The sequence below is a fragment of the Uloborus diversus genome, chromosome 1 (assembly GCF_026930045.1).
Source record: "Uloborus diversus isolate 005 chromosome 1, Udiv.v.3.1, whole genome shotgun sequence".
Taxonomy (NCBI): domain Eukaryota; kingdom Metazoa; phylum Arthropoda; class Arachnida; order Araneae; family Uloboridae; genus Uloborus; species Uloborus diversus.
The window spans coordinates 81,469,207-81,487,998 of record NC_072731.1 but is presented as its reverse complement, the minus strand read 5'-3'; the positions used below and the strand labels follow the sequence as shown (position 1 = coordinate 81,487,998).

Here is an 18,792-nt window from a genome sequence, read left to right as displayed (position 1 = left end):
TTAAACGCTGTCAATCAACGGACGCCATTTGCTTTCCTGCCATGCAGCCGCGCCCCCCTGTTGGAAGTTTCACCAATCACCGTTTTCCTCCGAAATATCACGTGACTGACGTAGCCGGCTGACGCACAGGTTTTGTATGTCCCGGGCTGTGATGGTTATTTTCGACTCTGGAACATTTTGACGCTGTGCTTCTTGTACGGCGCAGGGCTGATGGTGCCGTGCGATTTGAGTACTAGACAAAGGAACAGATCTTAGTATTTTATTTTTATACCGCTTTTCTGTTTTATACTTCTCCTGTGATGCCCGCTAGTCTGTTCAGCGATATGGAGCGCAATGGCAGGTCTCTAGAAGACCACAGAGTGCTAGAATTAGCACTGGAAATGACAATGTTCGGTTTGAACAACGAAAATGACACTTTAGGTAATTCCTACGATGGTGAGCCAAGGAGCAAAAAAAAGCCAAAATACGACGGAATGTGTTCCCGTCCCAAGCTCCGAGCATGTTGCTGAAATCGTGGGAAGGCAAGGTAGGAAACAAGTCTCTATATTCGTAGCTAAATATTTCCTTTGTTTCACAGAGAGTCCGAATTTCCTTTGTTAGGATGACATCCGGTCCGGCGCTTTCTGCTTTGCTGCATCATGCTTACTATACTGGATTACTTTCATGTTAAATAATATTCTTCCGATTTAGAATTTTCCCTTCAGTTACCTTTCAAAGGCATTTAAGTGAATAATTAATCAGGATTGATTTTTTTTTCATACTTTGTTTTTTCATCGCTTTACGTTTACCTCCTGTAATTTATGTGAGCAGTTGAAAAAAATAGAATTCTTTTTCTTTTCAGAAGTTGTACCTCGGTTTAAAAGCCAAAATGGTGCTTGGCACTTAAAATCCAAAAAATTTAAAACACAACGGTTACAGTAACCAATATTTAACGCTTGTTGTTTTATTATTGGTTTAAAAAAAAAATCAATATAAATACTTTTTATCGTATTTTAAACATTGCGTGACGAAAAAGAACGATGTCTGATTCTTACTGCATGGAATGAACGTAGATGTTCAGTTAGTTTGTTTAGTAAAATGTTTCCTTTGTAATAAATTGGTATCATTAAGTTGCTAGTTAAGTTTTGTGAGTGTACATTGCCAACTAACTACTCTTTTCTACATTTCGTATTGAGACTGTTGCAATGATTTCTATTAGTGGGAGATGAAGAACGTCGGTCCTCTTTTCTAGTGGTAATTTTTTCTCATCTTAAAATTAAATAAGCAGTTTGAGCTTCCACAATGAGGTTCATTAAACATTCGCACCGAATCCCAGATTGTTTTGAAAGTGTTCCTTTTTTACATTATTTTTTAACAACTCTTTGAAGCATACCGACGGTCCCCATTACGAAAACAACATATGACAATTTTAATAATGAATATCCAATGTTATTAACTTCAAGAAACTACAAATAACTATGCACTAAATTAACTGACTGGATTACTCCCTTCTTCATTAAAACCATTTAAAGAAATCAAGTTACAACACTGAAAAGATAGTAATAATATTTGTTTATAGCTACCATGTGATTTTATTATAAGATTAAGATCTGTCCAACGAGTTCCATCTCCCTCGATCGTAGCAGTAACAAAGAAATAATTCATTTATATTTTTTAAAAAGAACACCGTCTTAATTATAACATAGAATAAACTTATTCATGTTTAAAAAAATACATTTAAGTTGCTTGGTTGATAAAGTAGTACTTGTTAAAACTAATATTGCATAAACTTCTGTTAAAGAAATTCAAGTCGTGAAATTAAATTGAGGGAATGCTTCATTATTCGATCAAATAAATTATTATTTTTAGTGCTGATCTTGTTGCCTCTCATTCTAAATCCTTTAAATTTTGCCTTAATTTCATGCTCGTAAATTAAGTTTTTTTGGCTAATGTCTATTTTATTTTATTTTGACGTTATAGTTTGATTTGATTGAAATAAAATATACGTTTCTATATGCCATTTCCATTCGTTCCATCGAATTAAGCTTTCTCCAAGTATTTATTTCCTTAGAAAGAAAGAAATTACGACAGCATAAATTATCGTACTGGAAATGTGTATCCAAACGTTTCAGATTATCTTTTGAAGCGCGTTTTACCTTTTATTTTGTTCGTGGTAGTCACTGGCGGAAATATTAAAAGTATTAAGTCATAGATTTTTTTGTTTTTATTATTGTTGTCGTGCGGTTTATGTAACAATAATAGTGTATGTCTGAAAATATTTCCGTTTGCCGTTGTTTGCTTAACGGTTAGAATTAAACATGTTAAAAGTTGAAACTCCGTTCCTTTCTTCATCTAAATTAATTTCTATGTTCTTTAATGTGCAACAGAGGGCGCACAAGTAGAAATCTAGATATTCTACTCCGGATTAGTCGATTGTTAAATCATGGATGAAGAAATAATTTTTTGGAAACATTCTTTTTAGTTTCAGCAAACTCATATTTACCTTGATAAATTTTGTGCATGCTAAAATTTTTGCTTTATTTTGAAACAGTTCTGAATAATAATGGTGCGTTACTTGTCCCAAGATTTAACCTTGAATATTTTTAGGACGTAGTTTTAATATTGCAGTAATACAGATTTCTATTTTTAGAATTTGAAAAAAAAAAAAAAAAAAGCGTAATGGTTTCAATTCTTTTTTTTTTTTTTTTTTGGAGAAAAGAGGAATCATAATTTATTTCTAAACGTAAATTGTTAGACTTCAGTCGAATGTACTGAGTTTCATTAAAAAAAAAAAGTGCTGAGATTCCCTGAAAAGTTAGCCCGGTCTTTTACTAATGCAATAGAACGTCGAAAATCTGAACCAATTTGGACCACAGATAGTTCGGATTTTCGAAAATAACCATATACCGTTAAGGAAAATAGTGTGCTATTCAATCAAATAAAGTGACAATTCAATATCTGTCATGCAACGCAGTATGTAATTACGTTCTCAATTGAATTTAACAAAAATATACCTCTTACTTTCAAACTGAACACAAAGGAAAATTTATTGAACTTCATGAGAATGCATTCTGATTTTTGACGATTAGGTTTTCGACGTTCTTCTGCATTCTGTTTCTCGGCATGTTTAGCTTTTCTTTTAAACACTAAAATGTTTTGAAATATTACTTGCATAACGTTATGGCTTATTTATGACTGTTACGTCTTTTTTTGTGTGTGTTTTCGCCTAGTTGCATTGGAAAGTTAGATTGAATACAGTTCAGTTAGAAACTGATTCGAATTAAAACACGAGTCTGACCGAGTTTTATTGTGTTACCAAAGGACGGGAAGCTTGGGATGAAACGAGTGCGATGCCTCGTTTGGCACTTCGCCATCATTGACGTCTGTTATCTTCCTCAAACGGAGAGGTTTACATCCCAAAATATGAACACTATAACAGTACTGGACTTTTCTAATTGTAATTCTGCTTAAGTTGTTTCTTTGGTTTTAGGTTCACTAAATTCCTTCAGTTTTGTTTTTAATGATAAATAGAGTAATAATTCGTTTAATGTCGGAAATTTTTATAAAATGGTTTTCGCATTGCAAAGATGTATTTTGTTTATTTGTTTCGGCGAAAAAATCCATACATACAATAAAAAAGAGATGTTATACATAAAATTTGGGAGAAAACCTAAATAACTATTGAATCGATTCTTTGTCTAAGGAGTTCAAAAGAAATGGGTTCATCAGCAGTAGCGTACATCGTATCATCGCGCCCCCTATATGTTTATAAGTGCGCCCCCCCCCATAAATTTTATTCTAACATAGTGTTATTTATTCAGAGCGTGCGTCCTCACACCTCTTGTGCCCCCCCTCCGCGCCGCTGGGTTTGCGGTGGTGCTATGTACGCCACTGGCCATCAGCCCAGCAAAAGTAATTAAAGCTCTAACAGTTTCGTTGGATCATTCCTTGTGAAATCATAAGTTAATGGAAGCCTGTGAAAAAACTTAGATGTGTTCAGTTCAGCTAAACAATGTCATAGTTCTGGGATTTCCTTTATTTCTTGTGTCGTAAGGTTGTATTTTGTTAAGATCTCGGATTCGGTGGGAAAGATGTTAAATTATTTTTATTTTTAAAATACCTTATTTTTCGCTTGTAGATTTTCCCCCCTAAAATTGTGTTTTAACAAAGAAAGAGTTCAATGAATTTGGATGTAAATTTTTATGAATTTAGGCTGTCGCACCCGTTTTAAAAACACCTTTTGCATATTTTCAGTTTCTCCCTTTCAAAAATCAAGTCAAATGATATTTCGTAAGTGTTGGAGAAAAATCTTTTCTCTACAACGTCGAAATCGCAACTCTATTGAGATGTAAACGTAAATGAAAACAATGCTCGTTCCAGAGCCCGTCGTCCTTTGGGGGACTCGGATTTCAGAACTGTACTGCATTTTTGCATGTTATTTTGTTTGTTGTGAAATGTACTGTAGATGTAACCTTTGTCCTCCCCCCCCCCCCCTCCGACCAACTTAATGCTGTCGATCGTAACTCGCGCGCGTACCAGTTTTTTCCACTATTCAAGAGTCTTAACCTGTAATAAGTTGAATAGCGAAGTACAATCGGAAATAATTAAGTAAAATGCCTATAATTTGCATCAGATTCTGCATTTATTATTATACTAGAAAGTCGGCTGTCAAGGTATGACAAGTGAAAATTGCTTCTACTCTAATACATTTAAACGAAGCAATTGCCTGTTTGGTGATATTTTGATAGTTGAAATTATAATCCTAACTCCATTGGATTTACACTAAACTCCAGTAGGTAGCGTTCATTGTTGACCATTTATGCCGTGGCGCGAGTTTAAGTGTTGATATACGCGGGTAACTCGATCACCGGCTATTATTAATATGAGGATTGGGGACAAGAAATTCTTAAAAATTCAAATATTGTTATAAGCTCTCGTTTCGAGCAAGGCTGTGATTAGCGAATTTTTGACTTTGACGTTTTAGCGTCAACTCCCCTTCATTTTTTGCTTTGTATCGTTTCACTTTTTCAAACAAAATTACGACTCTTTAACACATTATATTTTGTCCCTTCGACTTCGCTACGGGCCCGAGTAAATATATGTGATTATTTTTTCCAATATAATCTACTGATTCTGCCTGTTGTTGTCGAGAAAGTGCGATCTCGCGCTGAAATAAATTTACAGAACTTTTTTTATGACTTTATCACTTCATAAAGTAATCGATGTTTGACGTTTATCATCTTGTTATTTCTAAATCATTGTGACGAGCACTGAACTGGAACATGTAAGTTACGACCATCACCTTCCTCCCCCCTTTTTTTAAATGAAAAAAAAAAAAACCTTGGAAACCGCGTTTTGTTTACTGAAAATTCGGCCCAGGCGTCCTATTTTCCCCGAATATTTCACTTTTGAGCCTCCTTCCGATATTGCCCCTTTCGAAAAACAAGCTGGATTAGTGATCAGATAATGTTTTGTTGTCAAATTAATCTTGTTAGAATATTGAATGTTGGTGCCCTGTGCCTCAAATCATGCCTCCCAATCTGTACAAATCCTTCCCACCCCTCCCATGAATGTGTTTAACCCTTTAAAGTATATTAAAAAAAAATAAAAAAAAAAACTGAGAAGGACAAAGAAATCGAGCGAATCAGCGTAGCAGGGGAAGGGGGGGGGGTTCGTTTCAGCTGGAGCTTTGTTAGTATAAAGTCCATGTTTTATGTTTAACTCACTGTCTGAAAGAAGAGTTCTCTACATAAATAATTTGCGAACTGTCACATCGCGACAACGAACCTTTCCCAAAATTGGCATGCATACAGTTAGCGATTGAAAAGTAACCGAACTTTTGCCGCTGCTCTGTTTTCAGGAGTCAAAAAAGAATGCATGTTGATGGAAAATGTGCGTCTGATCTTGTTGCTCTTGCAGCGTTTGAGTAAATATCGCTTACGCGCGAAGGTTCTTTTTGCAGTCGGTTACGTTTTACCGAGTGGTGAAAATGCAACGAACGAGATTGATCAGCGTTACTCAATCAAGTTTTGCGTAAAACTAAAAAAAAACTTTTACCCAGACCCAGGGCCTGTTTAAGGAAGCTTCGGAAACGATGTTCTGTCTCAGACACGAATTTATGAATGGCACAAAGCGTTCAAAGACTGCTAGGAGGACACCGAAGACGAACAACGCGCGGGGAGGCCTTCGATGTCAAAACCTGACGAAAAAGTAAACATGATTCGTAAATTCTTGAACATCGACCGTCGGGCAAGAATCTGGGAGATGAGTGAAGAGATAAATCTAACTTACTACACCGTTCTGAAAATTGTGACGGAAGAATTGAGCCAGCAAAAAGTGTGCGCCAAACTGGTTTCCAAGGTTTTGATCAAGCATGGCATCGCAGTTATTCCCCCACCCGCCTATAGCCCAGACATGTCTCCCCCGGATTTCTTTACGTTCTTGCTCAGCAAAATGAACCATTTCCAGACGATAACGGGCATTCAAAAAGTGTAACGATCAATCTAAACGCCATCCCGAAAGACGCGTTTAAAAAATGCTTTGAACTGTCGAAGGACAGCTATTGGTGTACCGAAGCCCAAGGGATGTATTTCGAAGAATATTAAGTGCATTTGTCAAAAAGTTTAATAAAATTGTTGTTCCAGCAAAACTTCGGTTACTTAATTAATCCAAATTAACTTTTTTTTTTGTCTAACCAAAATACGTCAAACATAACGAAAACGGTACAAAAAGGTACGTTTCAAAGAATATATTTTTCTACAGTACTGAACAAAACTAATTGTAAAACATATCTATAAACTAATTCAAGAAAAAGGACCCCCAAGTCCTGGACCAACTTCTGTGTGAAGGACTTGATTAAACCCGATAGGAATGATTGATGATTGTAATTCCTTTGACCAGACTTGCTGTTACCGATTAGCAGGGTTCGCCGATGTAATATATCGGTCGATATATATCATGATATATTTCCGATATTTATTTTGAAAATATCATGATATTTTCGATATTTTTTTTTCAATTATCGTATCTTCAATATAAAAATTATATTAATCAGAGTAATATTACTCATTTATTATTAAAAGCAACCAAAAAGTTATGTACTATATTTTTATCATGTATTAATACATCATTAATATAACAAAGTAATATAATATTCCTTTTTTACTTGTGTTTACGGTGGTTATATCTAAAGAGTGTCTTATGACTGTGCACCGACTAATGCATATGTTTTATTTCTGAATCATATAACTAAAAGTAGCTAACAGAAGAGAAATGAGTGAAACAGCTAATGCTAAATCAACTCCATTAAAATTGATTGAAATGAAAACAAGAAATATTGGATATAAATAATAAAAAAAACTTAAGCTCATATATTGTAATAATATAAGAAAATAGAGTGAGATTTGAGGATGTATTATTTACTATTTTGATGGCTAGTTAGTGCTGATTGAAAATATCGGCTACATATTAAAATATCCGATATATATCAAATTATCAAATATTTTCGAAATTTTAAACCCCCCGCCGATTAGTGATTATTGAAATCTAATCAAAACGTTCCCACTTCATTAAGCTTGATATAAAAGAAGTCTTGTTGTACAATTAAGTTTGGTTTTAGAAAGAATTGTTAACTAATTTTCGTGCTTTTTACCTTTAGGAAATAAACAATTCACGGGTTAGAAAGGGAAAAGATTGCTTGGGGGGGGGGAGTGAGATCTGTATAGTCAACTCTTCAACTACATTTTTTTTTCACTAGAAATTAGGGTTTTTATGGAATTGGCTCCGAGTTGTGACATGATTATACAAATAGACTAGTTGTACTGATAAACTAATGATTCAATATCAATTGAATAAAAAGTTCTTAGTTATTCTTCCTGCATTTTAACAGCTGATGTAATTTCAAAAAAAAAAAAAAAAAAAAAAGTTCAAGTTAAATTTTCAGAATACCTTTTTACTTGCTTGATAGCACGAATTTTCTAATTAGAATTAGCTCCTGCAAAATGGCAAAGTCACTGTTGACTTAACATATTTGGTGCTTAGTCACTACTTTATTTAATAGCCTATTCATATCAATTCAACTGACCCTCATTATATCAGTGTGGAATCTTGCCGGGACATTTGAAAAAATATATATCGCTTATTTGGAAGAAGTGTGACACAAGAGGTAGAATTGAAATTTTACAGAAGAAGCGTCTGAGGTTTCACTCTTCCTGAAATTTAGTTAATATTAGAACAAAAGAATCTCATTTTTTTTCCGGAGAATATAACGTTTAAAGCCCTTAAAGCGAAAAAAAATTAAAAATTTCGTATGGTGGTACTCTTTCAAACGAGCGATATGTCGCCGTCTCAGAGCAACAGTAGGATATCTTAGTATTATTCCTAGGATTAGATGTCTTCGTGTTATTCTGAAGCGACGATGTATCATTCTCATCACTTTTAAGTCGATGTAAGAATTTTTATTGCGTAGCTTTTGTTGGAGTTATTTATTGTAGAGGTTGAATATGCGAACTAATTGGAGTGTTGTTTAAATAGTAAAAGTTCAAGATATGTCATTGGGAGACGCATTTTAAAAAGTTTTATGAAGTGTATTTTCGTATCAGCCCAATGCCTCTAAAATTTTGCAAACTTTATCCTTGAGAACGTAAATTTTTCAAAACGTCCGTTTCCATCAAGAATTTCATGTTTTTATTTTTTTCCTCTGACGTCAGTAGATGGAATGTTTAATAATTTGGGGGAAAAAAGGATTCTAGCTACCGTATGCTAAGGACCTTTAATTTGTTAAATATATATATATGTAGTTCAAGAAGGAAAAAAACTCATTTTTCTCGAATCGCTTTGTGAACCTGAACGAGAGTTATACATCAAATTTTATTTTTTTCTACGTTTTTTGACAAGACTTGCTATAACATGTTGTAGAATAATTCAAAATATTGCTCGTGTTGAAATTTTATTGATAAATATGTTTAAATGCATTTTAAGAAAGAAAAAAAAATCATTTACGCAGGCTTCGCACGCTCACCACGGAAAACCTGGAATTGTCAGTGAAAATGACATAGCTAAAAATGTCAGGAAAATTTCCAATTTTGCCTCCCCCCCCCCCCAATTTTTTTTTTTCAATTTTCCCCCATTGAATTTCTTAACATGAGATCTAATCTTCGTATTTATCGACGCTTCCTGTAAAAATTGTAAAATTTTAATGTAAGCGTTTTTCAATGTGCAAAAGAAAAAGAACTGATGATTATTGATATCAGACTATTATCAGCAGCTGTTGATTTTTGAATTAAATGGTATCTCGATCAATGCAACAAGTTACTGAAAATTGCTTTGTATTTTGCTCAATATGTTTTTTTATATACTAATAAGAAAATAAAACGAAGTATTGCAATCCAAATGCGGATGCATCGAAGAAACGCTAAAATAGGTTAAAAGTACTTTGTTTTCAATAAGTAGTAAACGAATGAAAAAGATTTTGAGCTAAACATAAAAGAAAAACTTAAATTTAAAAGAACTTGAGAAAGAGAATTTTGAAAAACTTAAAAAAGAGAAAAGTTCCAAGATTTTTTTAAAAAATCTAAACGGAAAAGTTTCTGTTCTTACCTATTGCTACCTAAAATTTTAAAAAAATATTTTGAAAACATTGTTATTTAAACTTAATTTTGACTGAAGCGAGTAACTTGGAATTTTTTTAAAAAATCACCTGGGAAAGTCCGAGAATTTTTTCTAACTACCAAGTGTATGAACCATGCACAAGGGATTATTTACAATATTGATTTCCCCTTAATAAAGCAGCCCAGTCCAATGTTAGGCCCAATTCATGCGTGTATCGTATTTGTTCTCGTAAATAATATAGTAAATAACTTCGTTTAGTGATGATTTCAGTCTTATGAATGAGCCTCGTCCAAAAGCTCTTCTTTCTCGAGTGACCTTGATTTTGCTACAGGCAAATGAGGTCATTCAACACTTAGCGACTAAGCAGGTTTTGCTGATTTGCTAGCTGCATTTTAGAAAGTGTTTAGAAAGGAATCGCTGAAAAAACATTTATGGTTTTAGCTTCCTGAGTTTCAAAGGAAATAATTTTCGTTAAGTTCCAATTCAGGAGCTTTTATATGTATTTGCATTACCATTATAGCAGTATTTGTGATCTAAAAAAGATTGCTCATCTTTTTTTTTTCTGGGGAGGGGGGGGGGTATTAAAGTGAAATCTAATAGAAACTAGTTTAATATTACGCAACGGTCTCTTAGGATTAGGTCCCAAAGTTTTGCCTTAATATGGTGTTGAAGTGAAGGAGGGGTATGCCCACTTTGGAAACACTCTGTTCAGTCTAAGTACTACTGATGACTGAGTGGCTGGCTAATATTGCAGAATATGCATCATCATGGATACTCTGAAAGATTTTCCCTTTGGATTTAAAGAGCGATATTTGTTCTAATTAAGTGCCTCTCCCCTTGACACTGCCCTGGCCCTTTTATGTTAACGTTTGACACACCCTCCTTGTCCCCACCCCCCGTCTAAAGTTTTAACATAACTAAATCACTAAAGCAAACTTTTTTTTCAAAACTCCTTCGTTTCACTTATCTGCTAGAATTTGATTTGAATGTAATCTGAATGTGTGTTTTTTTTTTGCAAACTTTTAAAACTAAACTTAAATTAGTTTTTCATTTATAAAAAAAAAAAAGTTACCATTCTAAAGAAAAGCAGAAAGGGAAAAAGATCAATTTGAAAAACACTTCCCTTTGGGAGTTAAAAAGAAAAACGTGCGTCATTGAAAAATTGAGTTATCTATCTCTACATATAATAAAATAAGATGTTTGTGTGTGTGTGTGGCGTGCATCCCGAGAAAACGGTAAGGCCTAGAAAGATGAAATTTGGTATACTGGTGCAGTTTTTGCTGAAGATGTGCACCTCGGCCTTCGATTTTTGATATTTTAATTAGAAAAAAAGTTATTTAATGTTTTATGTGATTTTTAGCACTTTTAACCTCACAGACCCCGAACCAACCACGCCAGACGAATATTTTTTGTACTATGGTGTAGAAAATTTAATTTTAAATATGATAAATGAAAAAATTTGGAAGCAATTTTTGTATCTTTTATAGATTTTTGAAAAAACCTTTAATTTGCATTTTTTTTTCTGGGTTTAGTTTTTTTCGAAACCCATCCTGCGAAAAGTATTCAATCCTCAATTCTAAAATTTTAGTTGGTAATAATAAAAACATTCTGCCCCCTTCAGAAGAATTTTTTTTTTAAATACGCAATAGTTTTTTTACAATTTTTTAAATGCAGAACGTAGCGCGAGCTGTCGCTTGCCGCCTGAGTTCCGAACTTACCTCATCACGTAATCCAACTGAAATTGTTTGCCTTCTCTTCACCTTGTATTTTATTATATTTTTTTTGCAAGCGTTACTTTTTGCCACACTACGGTAAACATAGAGCTTTTTTTTTTATTTATTTTATTTGCGGGCTATTTTGATTAAATAAAGCCCGCGATTTTTTGCATGATCTGTGTTTTTGTTATGGATTGGTGGTTAGGTAGATATAGAGATTTAGTGGACAAAAAATGTTTTTTTTTTTTAGAATTAATACTTATATAAATAAAAAAAGATTGTTAATTACTGTCAGAGGTAGATATACAGTCGGACCTCCATATATCGAAGTAGCAAATTGCCGGAAAAAAATTCGATATATAGAAATTTCGATATACAGAAACAATTTTATTTTATCATAAAAATCTCCTAAAACATTAAAATTAAAGCTAATTTTCGTGCATGAAACCCAATTTCTAATTTATACGAGCATCGGATTAAACGAAAGTTAATATCTGAAAAATTAACAGAAATTACATTTTTGTGCCTTCATACATCTTTATTCTTCGGCAGTTCAACTTGATTCGCAACATGAGGGGATTTTCATTTTGACAATATAATCGGGAGAAAAGTAAAAAATCAATCTACTTAACTTGAACGATTTTTACTGAAGCTGAAAAGACTGGGAATGATAATCAACAGACAAAAGGGATAACTTGAAACTGATTTTACAGTGTTACTGGTTACAACTAAGATTTGAAATAAACTTGAGGGAATTTAAGAACTCCAGAACGGAACAACGACTACACACCCTTCAACACCAGATTCCCCTTATGAGTTTCTTAGCAACCTTTAGTAAACATAATTTTCTCCCCTAACCTTCATTTTTCATGAGACAAACAGTGTAAAGTGGAAAAAAAATCTACGAATGTCTCGAAAAAATTTCGATATATAGAGATTTTTTCGATACATAGAAACAATTTTTCTATGTAATGAACATTGAAATATGCTGAGATTTCGATATATAGAAAATTTCGATATGTGGAAGTTCGATATATGGAGGCTCGACTGTACATAGATCTTATAGATAGACAAATATTGAGGTCGATATAGTAGATGGACAGCAAGAAAGAGACATGCATTTAAAAAACTTCAACGGAGTGTCAATGCCCCTCCCCCCCACACCATGACTTTGAAAAAACAATACTTTCTCATAAAAGTGGGAGTGCTTTTTGTTATTTTTCGACAAAATTTGCATGAAGAGTACGCCGTTTGCGTCTCCCCTCCTTTAAAAGTATTCCAAACGACGGAACTGGAGATAGGTCTAGAAAATATTTTATTCAAACTACTAATGATATAGATAGATTGATTGATAGCGCCACAATTTATTTAAGCAGCCGCTGAAAGCGGCAACATTGGCGTAAAAAGGCGAATGGTAATATTGATACATAAAGAAAAACATTAATACCGTCGCTAAATTGTCTTTGCAGCTGCTGAAGGCGGCAACCCTGGCGTAAAAAGGCGAATGGCGTAAAAAGGCTGACCAGCTGGTCGCCGAAGGCGGCTAGTTGAAAAATAAATTTAAAAAACGTTATTCGCAAAATAAACAATATTATGCGATTAACGTTTCAAAACTTGCTTCGATTTCGCATTCGAACGCCACGCAAAGATTAAAGAAGTTTCATATGAAGCATTGATTGATAAATTGCACATATAACCCCCTCCCCCTTGTGGTCTTGGGTTAAAGCTGTGCGTTTATTCACTGCTTCAAGATATGGTTTCCCCTCTTCCATACATAACACGCTGGTGAATCGAACTTGTGTGGTCAGTACAGTTGACGTTCGTTATAACGACCCCAGTCGTTCAAACGAAATCGGTCGCTATAACGAGAGGTCGTAATAACGTATTGCAAGTTGTTAAGTCGTTTTTGGAAATGCAGGAATAATTTCTCATAGTTATGCTTCATTTTAGAAGATAATCAAGAAACTAAGAAAATAATTTTTTTAAAATTGCGTGAGATTTTTTTTTTTTTTTTAAGTTTTATGCTACAATTGTAGAAGCTTTCCGCTTTTTTAGACTTTTTCCATTTGTGATGTCTATCATTTGTGCGCTATTTTCATTATTTCTTTTACCTTATACTAAAAAATAATTCATTTAAATGAACATATTTTACCTTTAGAAACGTATAGTGTTAAAACATTAGTTTTCGGATAGTTAGTCCTGAGATTAGAACAAAAATTTAAACTTAGTTTTGAACGTTATATTGGAATGAACGGTTCAGTTCGGACGCTCTAATGGACAGTAAAATAACATTGCATCTATGGAATTGGAAATGGGACTTCATGCATCGGTCGCTATAATGGAAAGGTCGCAGTAATAGAAGGTCGTTATATAGAGCAAACAAACCACTGAGGATCTGGTGCCGCTATAAATCACTAAAAGAAAGGAATAAATCGCATATGGCTTAAGTTTTCTGAGCGAAATCAATTAAACCTCTATGATATCTCTATTTTACGTAACTCTGAGAAATTGCCGAATGGATTATGATTGGCGCTTGTGTTTTACAATTTAAAAGAGGCAGTGAGAAGCAAAGGGATGTAAGTGGACATTTTCAAGTTTTGAGTAAAATGCGTTTAAAGATAACGTCCTAGGTAAGCTTTCATTGATTTTTTTTTATAAATCATGCTATACAGCAGAACCACCAGGGCTGTTAATTCTACCTCTTGCTCCAAGATAGAGGAAAGGTTCCCCTACTATTTGTAATGGCTGTCTCCAAATTTTTAATTTTGCACAAAAATCCCTTTGCTTCTTTCTCACTGCCTCAAATGTCCTTCAATTCCTTACTCTGCTAATGACCTTAGAAAAGGCTTTTTAGGCGTTACTATACTAACGTAAGTTGTCGACTAGTGCGACAGCAATTCTACTACCTTCAGCTTCATACTCAAGATTTTTAATTGAGTCTCCTCCAGGAGATTTTTGTTATATTCCTTTCAGTTGCACTTGAAGTTCCAATCAATCAGGTGGATAAAAGGGCGTCCCTCTGTCAGTCTTGGGTCTAAGATTGTAGTACTCAAGGGACGAGCAGGTGTAGAGCCTCAAAACTTGTCCTCAGGGAAAGGGGGCACGGGCGGAAACAATGGATCAGCCAGTTGGGGGAATATTTGCTACACTTCCCTCAAACAGAGAAGCGTTGCATCCTCGTAGGCTACGACATTTCCTAGTGAACCGGTTCAGGCACGTGAAACGCATTGTTTGTTCCTCACTTGTGTTCAAAAAGGAATGCAAATGAAAGCTTCCAGATGATCAGTTGTGGGGCACATGTTTCAATAGACACGTTTAGTGGTGACGTCAGGGGTTGCCAGAAACTCGGGGAAGTTTCCAATCATGCCGTTGCTATGCGCGTTGCTAAGGAAGAAACAACATAGGATCTTCGTACGAATAGGGTTAGAGCGATGTTTAATTGATGGTTTCTTGCCAATTAAATGCTTAAATAATTTTTTTAGTGGTTTCAAGTTACATATAAGCCACCTGTAGACATCATTTGACGAATATCGATAGTTTTTACATGTGAATCGGGTTAAAATTCGGCAAAACATAGACTTATGTGGAATACAAGTGTGTTTTCTAGAGTTACACTCTTCTTATTGTTATTTCTTTTTCTTTGGGTGGAGGGGAACAGCTCCGCCATTTGAGAGGGTCTGGAAAGACATTGCCCCCTCCCCCGCTTTCGGAAAATTGCTGTATTTCTATAAATTTTGCGCATTTTTTTGTCTTTCGATGCAATATGCATTTACTGTATATGATTTAACCCCCCCCCCCCCCCCTTTGCAGAAAAATTTGAAATGACGATATTTTTTTTTTTGAATCCCGTTTAATGTTTTCTAAGAATTTGATTATAATTATTTTTTTCGGGCGGGATTTTTTTTTTCTTTTTAATGGTATAAGTAATTTTTTGTTTGGGGAAGGAGAATTTTTCACTTTTCTCGATTGTGATGCTTGTTTGCATTGAAATTATTTTTTTTTCGAATGGGAGGGGGGATGTTAGGTTACATTGACCATATTCTAATGCGAGTTTGATTGGGATATTTTAGTTTAAAAGTTTTTCTTCTGCGAGAACACACACGTAATTTAAGTTAAACTCCAATCGAGCTCTATTCCGAATAGAAATAAAAACTAGCTTGAAGAAATTGATAAAATTCCCATTGAACCTAGAAAAAAACTAATATGTATATCCTTGTCCCCCCCCCCCCCCAAAGAGCAATTACTTAAAATTACGCGCAGCAAGAAGAAATATCCCCTCTCTCCGAAGAAAAAAAGAATTTAATTGAACTATGCATTGCAAATAGTAGAACAAACTGAAATTTTCAATGTATATTTATGTATATTGATACAAAAAATATGTATAACAAGTAGAGTAAAGTAAAAATCCCCCGCCTCGGAATACAAAAAAAAAAAAAAAAAAGATTAAAATACTCGTGACAATTTGAAGAAAACACGCAATTCTCCCTTTCCCCCCAAAGAGCCCGAAGGAATGGAGTTTCATTAAAATATGCATTATTACTGGAACAAATTCAGAAAAATTCTCCCCCCCCCCTCCAGGTATCGCTGACTAGGCTGACATGGTCTCTCGTCTTCTAAAGAAAAGAATGCATACAATTCAATTAAAACTACTCCTCTTCCTAAAAAAAAATAATAATAATTAAATTTCGCTCTAAACTTTGAAAGAAAAATCTCCCCCCCCCCCCCAAGTCATGATATTTCAAATTTCCTAGAAGGGTACGTGCAAAAAGGAATAAGTCAATGTACGAGTATGTTGCGTCGAAAAACAGCAAAAATTACGCCAAATTTATAGAAATACAGTTATTTTCCAAAAGGCATGAAAGGAGCAATACCTCTCCTGACCCTCTCAAATGTCGGACCTGTCCCCCTCTCCCCCAACGAAAAAGAAATAACAATAAGAAGAGTATATAACTCTAGAAAACACACTTGTATTCCACATAATTCTATGTTTTGCCGAATTTTAACCCGATTCACATGTAAAAATTATCGATACTCGTCAAATGATGTCTACAGGTGGCTTATATGTAACTTGAAACCACTAAAAAAATTATTTAGACCATTTAATTGCCGAAAAACTATCAATTAAACATCGCTCTAACCCTATTCCTACGAAGATCCTATGCTGATTCTCCCATAGCAACGCGCATAGCAACGGCATGATTGGAAACTTCCCCGTGTTTCTGGCAACCCCTGACGTCACACTAAACGTGTCTATTGAGAGTGGAAATTCTTCAATGGAATATTACTTACAGAAGTGGATAGTGGGGCACAGATCACGCTCTTAGTTTCGACGGCGATTGTTTATCATTCTCTGCTCGTCATTCCAGATTATCCTGGATGTGTGTGTAGTGAAGGGGGGAGGGGGGGGGGGTCATGTCAAGAAAGAAAAAAAAGCAAAAAAAACATGCGGATCAGTCGCCCACCTCTGAACCCTTTTAAATAATTACCTTGCTTATTCATTTTTTTTCTTTTTGACCCTTTTGCAACATTTAGGTTAAAGTTAACGAATTGCGCCCCATATCATCCTTAATGCAATTACAATTAAACAACCATAATTTATAATTTTGTGGGCAGATAGTTTATATTTTTTTTCCTACCACGCACCAGTTTTGTCTCGTTTGTCGGGCAACTCAAAATCGCCTATTTTGGAATGCCCGACGCGAGTTAGGGCAAGAGAAAATTCCGTGAAGCTGATCGCAGTTCGTTCAGTGCGTTACATTTACTTTAACTCTTTCTCAATAGAAGTTCGGCACTTTAAGCGCCATTTGTGGGTTTTTCGTTACTTTGTAGTTCTTAAATTTCATTTAAACCACAATTCGTCTGCAATTTCGGAATCATACGATGATGACGAATTATTTTGTTTTAGGCTCTTTACCCTCACTTGTATTTCAACCTGCACCTGTATTTCAATGAAAGATCAGAGTCCTGATGTCTCAATGTTTTGGCCCAAAAAAGAAAATTTTAAGACTCCATTCTTTTGCAATATTCTAATAAAAGCAGGGTTCATGATTTTTTTTGCTTGTTTAAAAAAATCAGTCGGATTTTTATTTAAATCGGATTTTTTTGATTTAAATCAGATTTTTTTTTTAAATGTTCAAAAATGTGTAGATATTAATTACATACATAAACATATTATATATCTCATACAATAGATGAATCCATTCAACTTACTTTTAAAATTAAGATAAGTTCTAACTATTAAATAATATTTTAAGATTTATAAATACGTTATAATGTATATAAGATGTGATTTTGTTTTATGCTTTGCTTAAAGGTAAAGTTTCCATTATCATGTATGTTTTTAGTGTAAAATAATATGTTGAACAATTACTTTTCTGAACTATATTAGTCATGGCGTATAAGAAAAACTCCAAATTTTTATTTTGTTCTAAATTGTAGTTTTTGAGTAAAAGCTATCGCCTGAAAATCTTACTCACACAGAAAGGGATCTATGTAGTTTTGCCTGTTGGAGTTCAGATAGTATAATGCAGTGCAGTTTAGAGTAATACATTCTAAAAATGCAAAATTAATGTATGAAAGTAAAATCAACTGATTTTAATTAATGATTTTGTTGAAAAGATCACTTAATTCAAATAAATTGATTTAAATCAATGATTTTTTTTTTAAAAGTCACGATTTAAATCATGATTTAAATCAAGCTGATTTAAATAAACGAACCTTATAAAAAAGAAAAGTAATCTATTTCTGACATTTTGATGACAACAACGATCAAAATGAAAGAGAAACTAAGCAATTCCATTTTGAGCATGTTTTACTAAAACATAGCTGCACGATAGCTGCTTAAAAAAATAAAAAGATTTCAGTGATTAGATTTCGTAAAAATCGCCTCAATAAAACTACTTCTATAATAAAACCTTGAAATTGTACGAAAATTATTCTAATCCTGAAAAACTGATATTGAAAATTCTAAATTGCAAGCACGAGACTCTAGCACAGTGCTGCCAGATTGGGGGAAATTTCCCCATTTTGAAGAAATCTGGTGCTCTCTGGGGAAATTTTGGGGAAATGGATTTTGAGGGGAATTCTTTGGGGGAAAATTTTTTTTCTTGGGAAAAACCAGGGGAAAAAAAAACCTCAAGGAAAAAAGAATGTTTTTCTTATTTAGATTCGTGTTAAGTCATCAAGAGGTAGTAGTTAGATCGTTTATATCAAATAGCGTTGGTTTAGCTTTGCTCAACTTTATGGAATTCGCATTTCGCATTATGTGGAACATTTAAATTATGCTATGGAATTCGCATTAGTGTTCTGCGTGAGTAACTAGTTGATACGTGAAATGGGTAAAAATATGTGAGCAAGATGAAGAATGTTCTTGGATAAATATATACAAAAATCATAGTTTAAATGTACATGCAAGAAAAAAAAATCATTTGGCTATTTCTTATCTTTCGGTCAGGCACTTGTATTTATGACTAATGGCACCCACATGGCT

The 18,792-nt window shown here is 34.1% G+C and overlaps 1 protein-coding gene across 1 annotated transcript in view; it reads left to right on the top strand.

The window, feature by feature from the left end:
* Positions 1 to 221: 221 nt before the first annotated feature.
* LOC129230656 (RNA-binding protein MEX3B-like) overlaps positions 222 to 18,792 on the top strand; it is a 34,824-nt gene continuing 16,253 nt past the window's right edge. The window contains 2 exon segments of the mRNA XM_054865075.1: positions 222 to 421; positions 423 to 526. Of these exon segments, the coding sequence (XP_054721050.1) occupies positions 300 to 421; positions 423 to 526 (226 nt within the window). The 5' untranslated portion in view covers positions 222 to 299.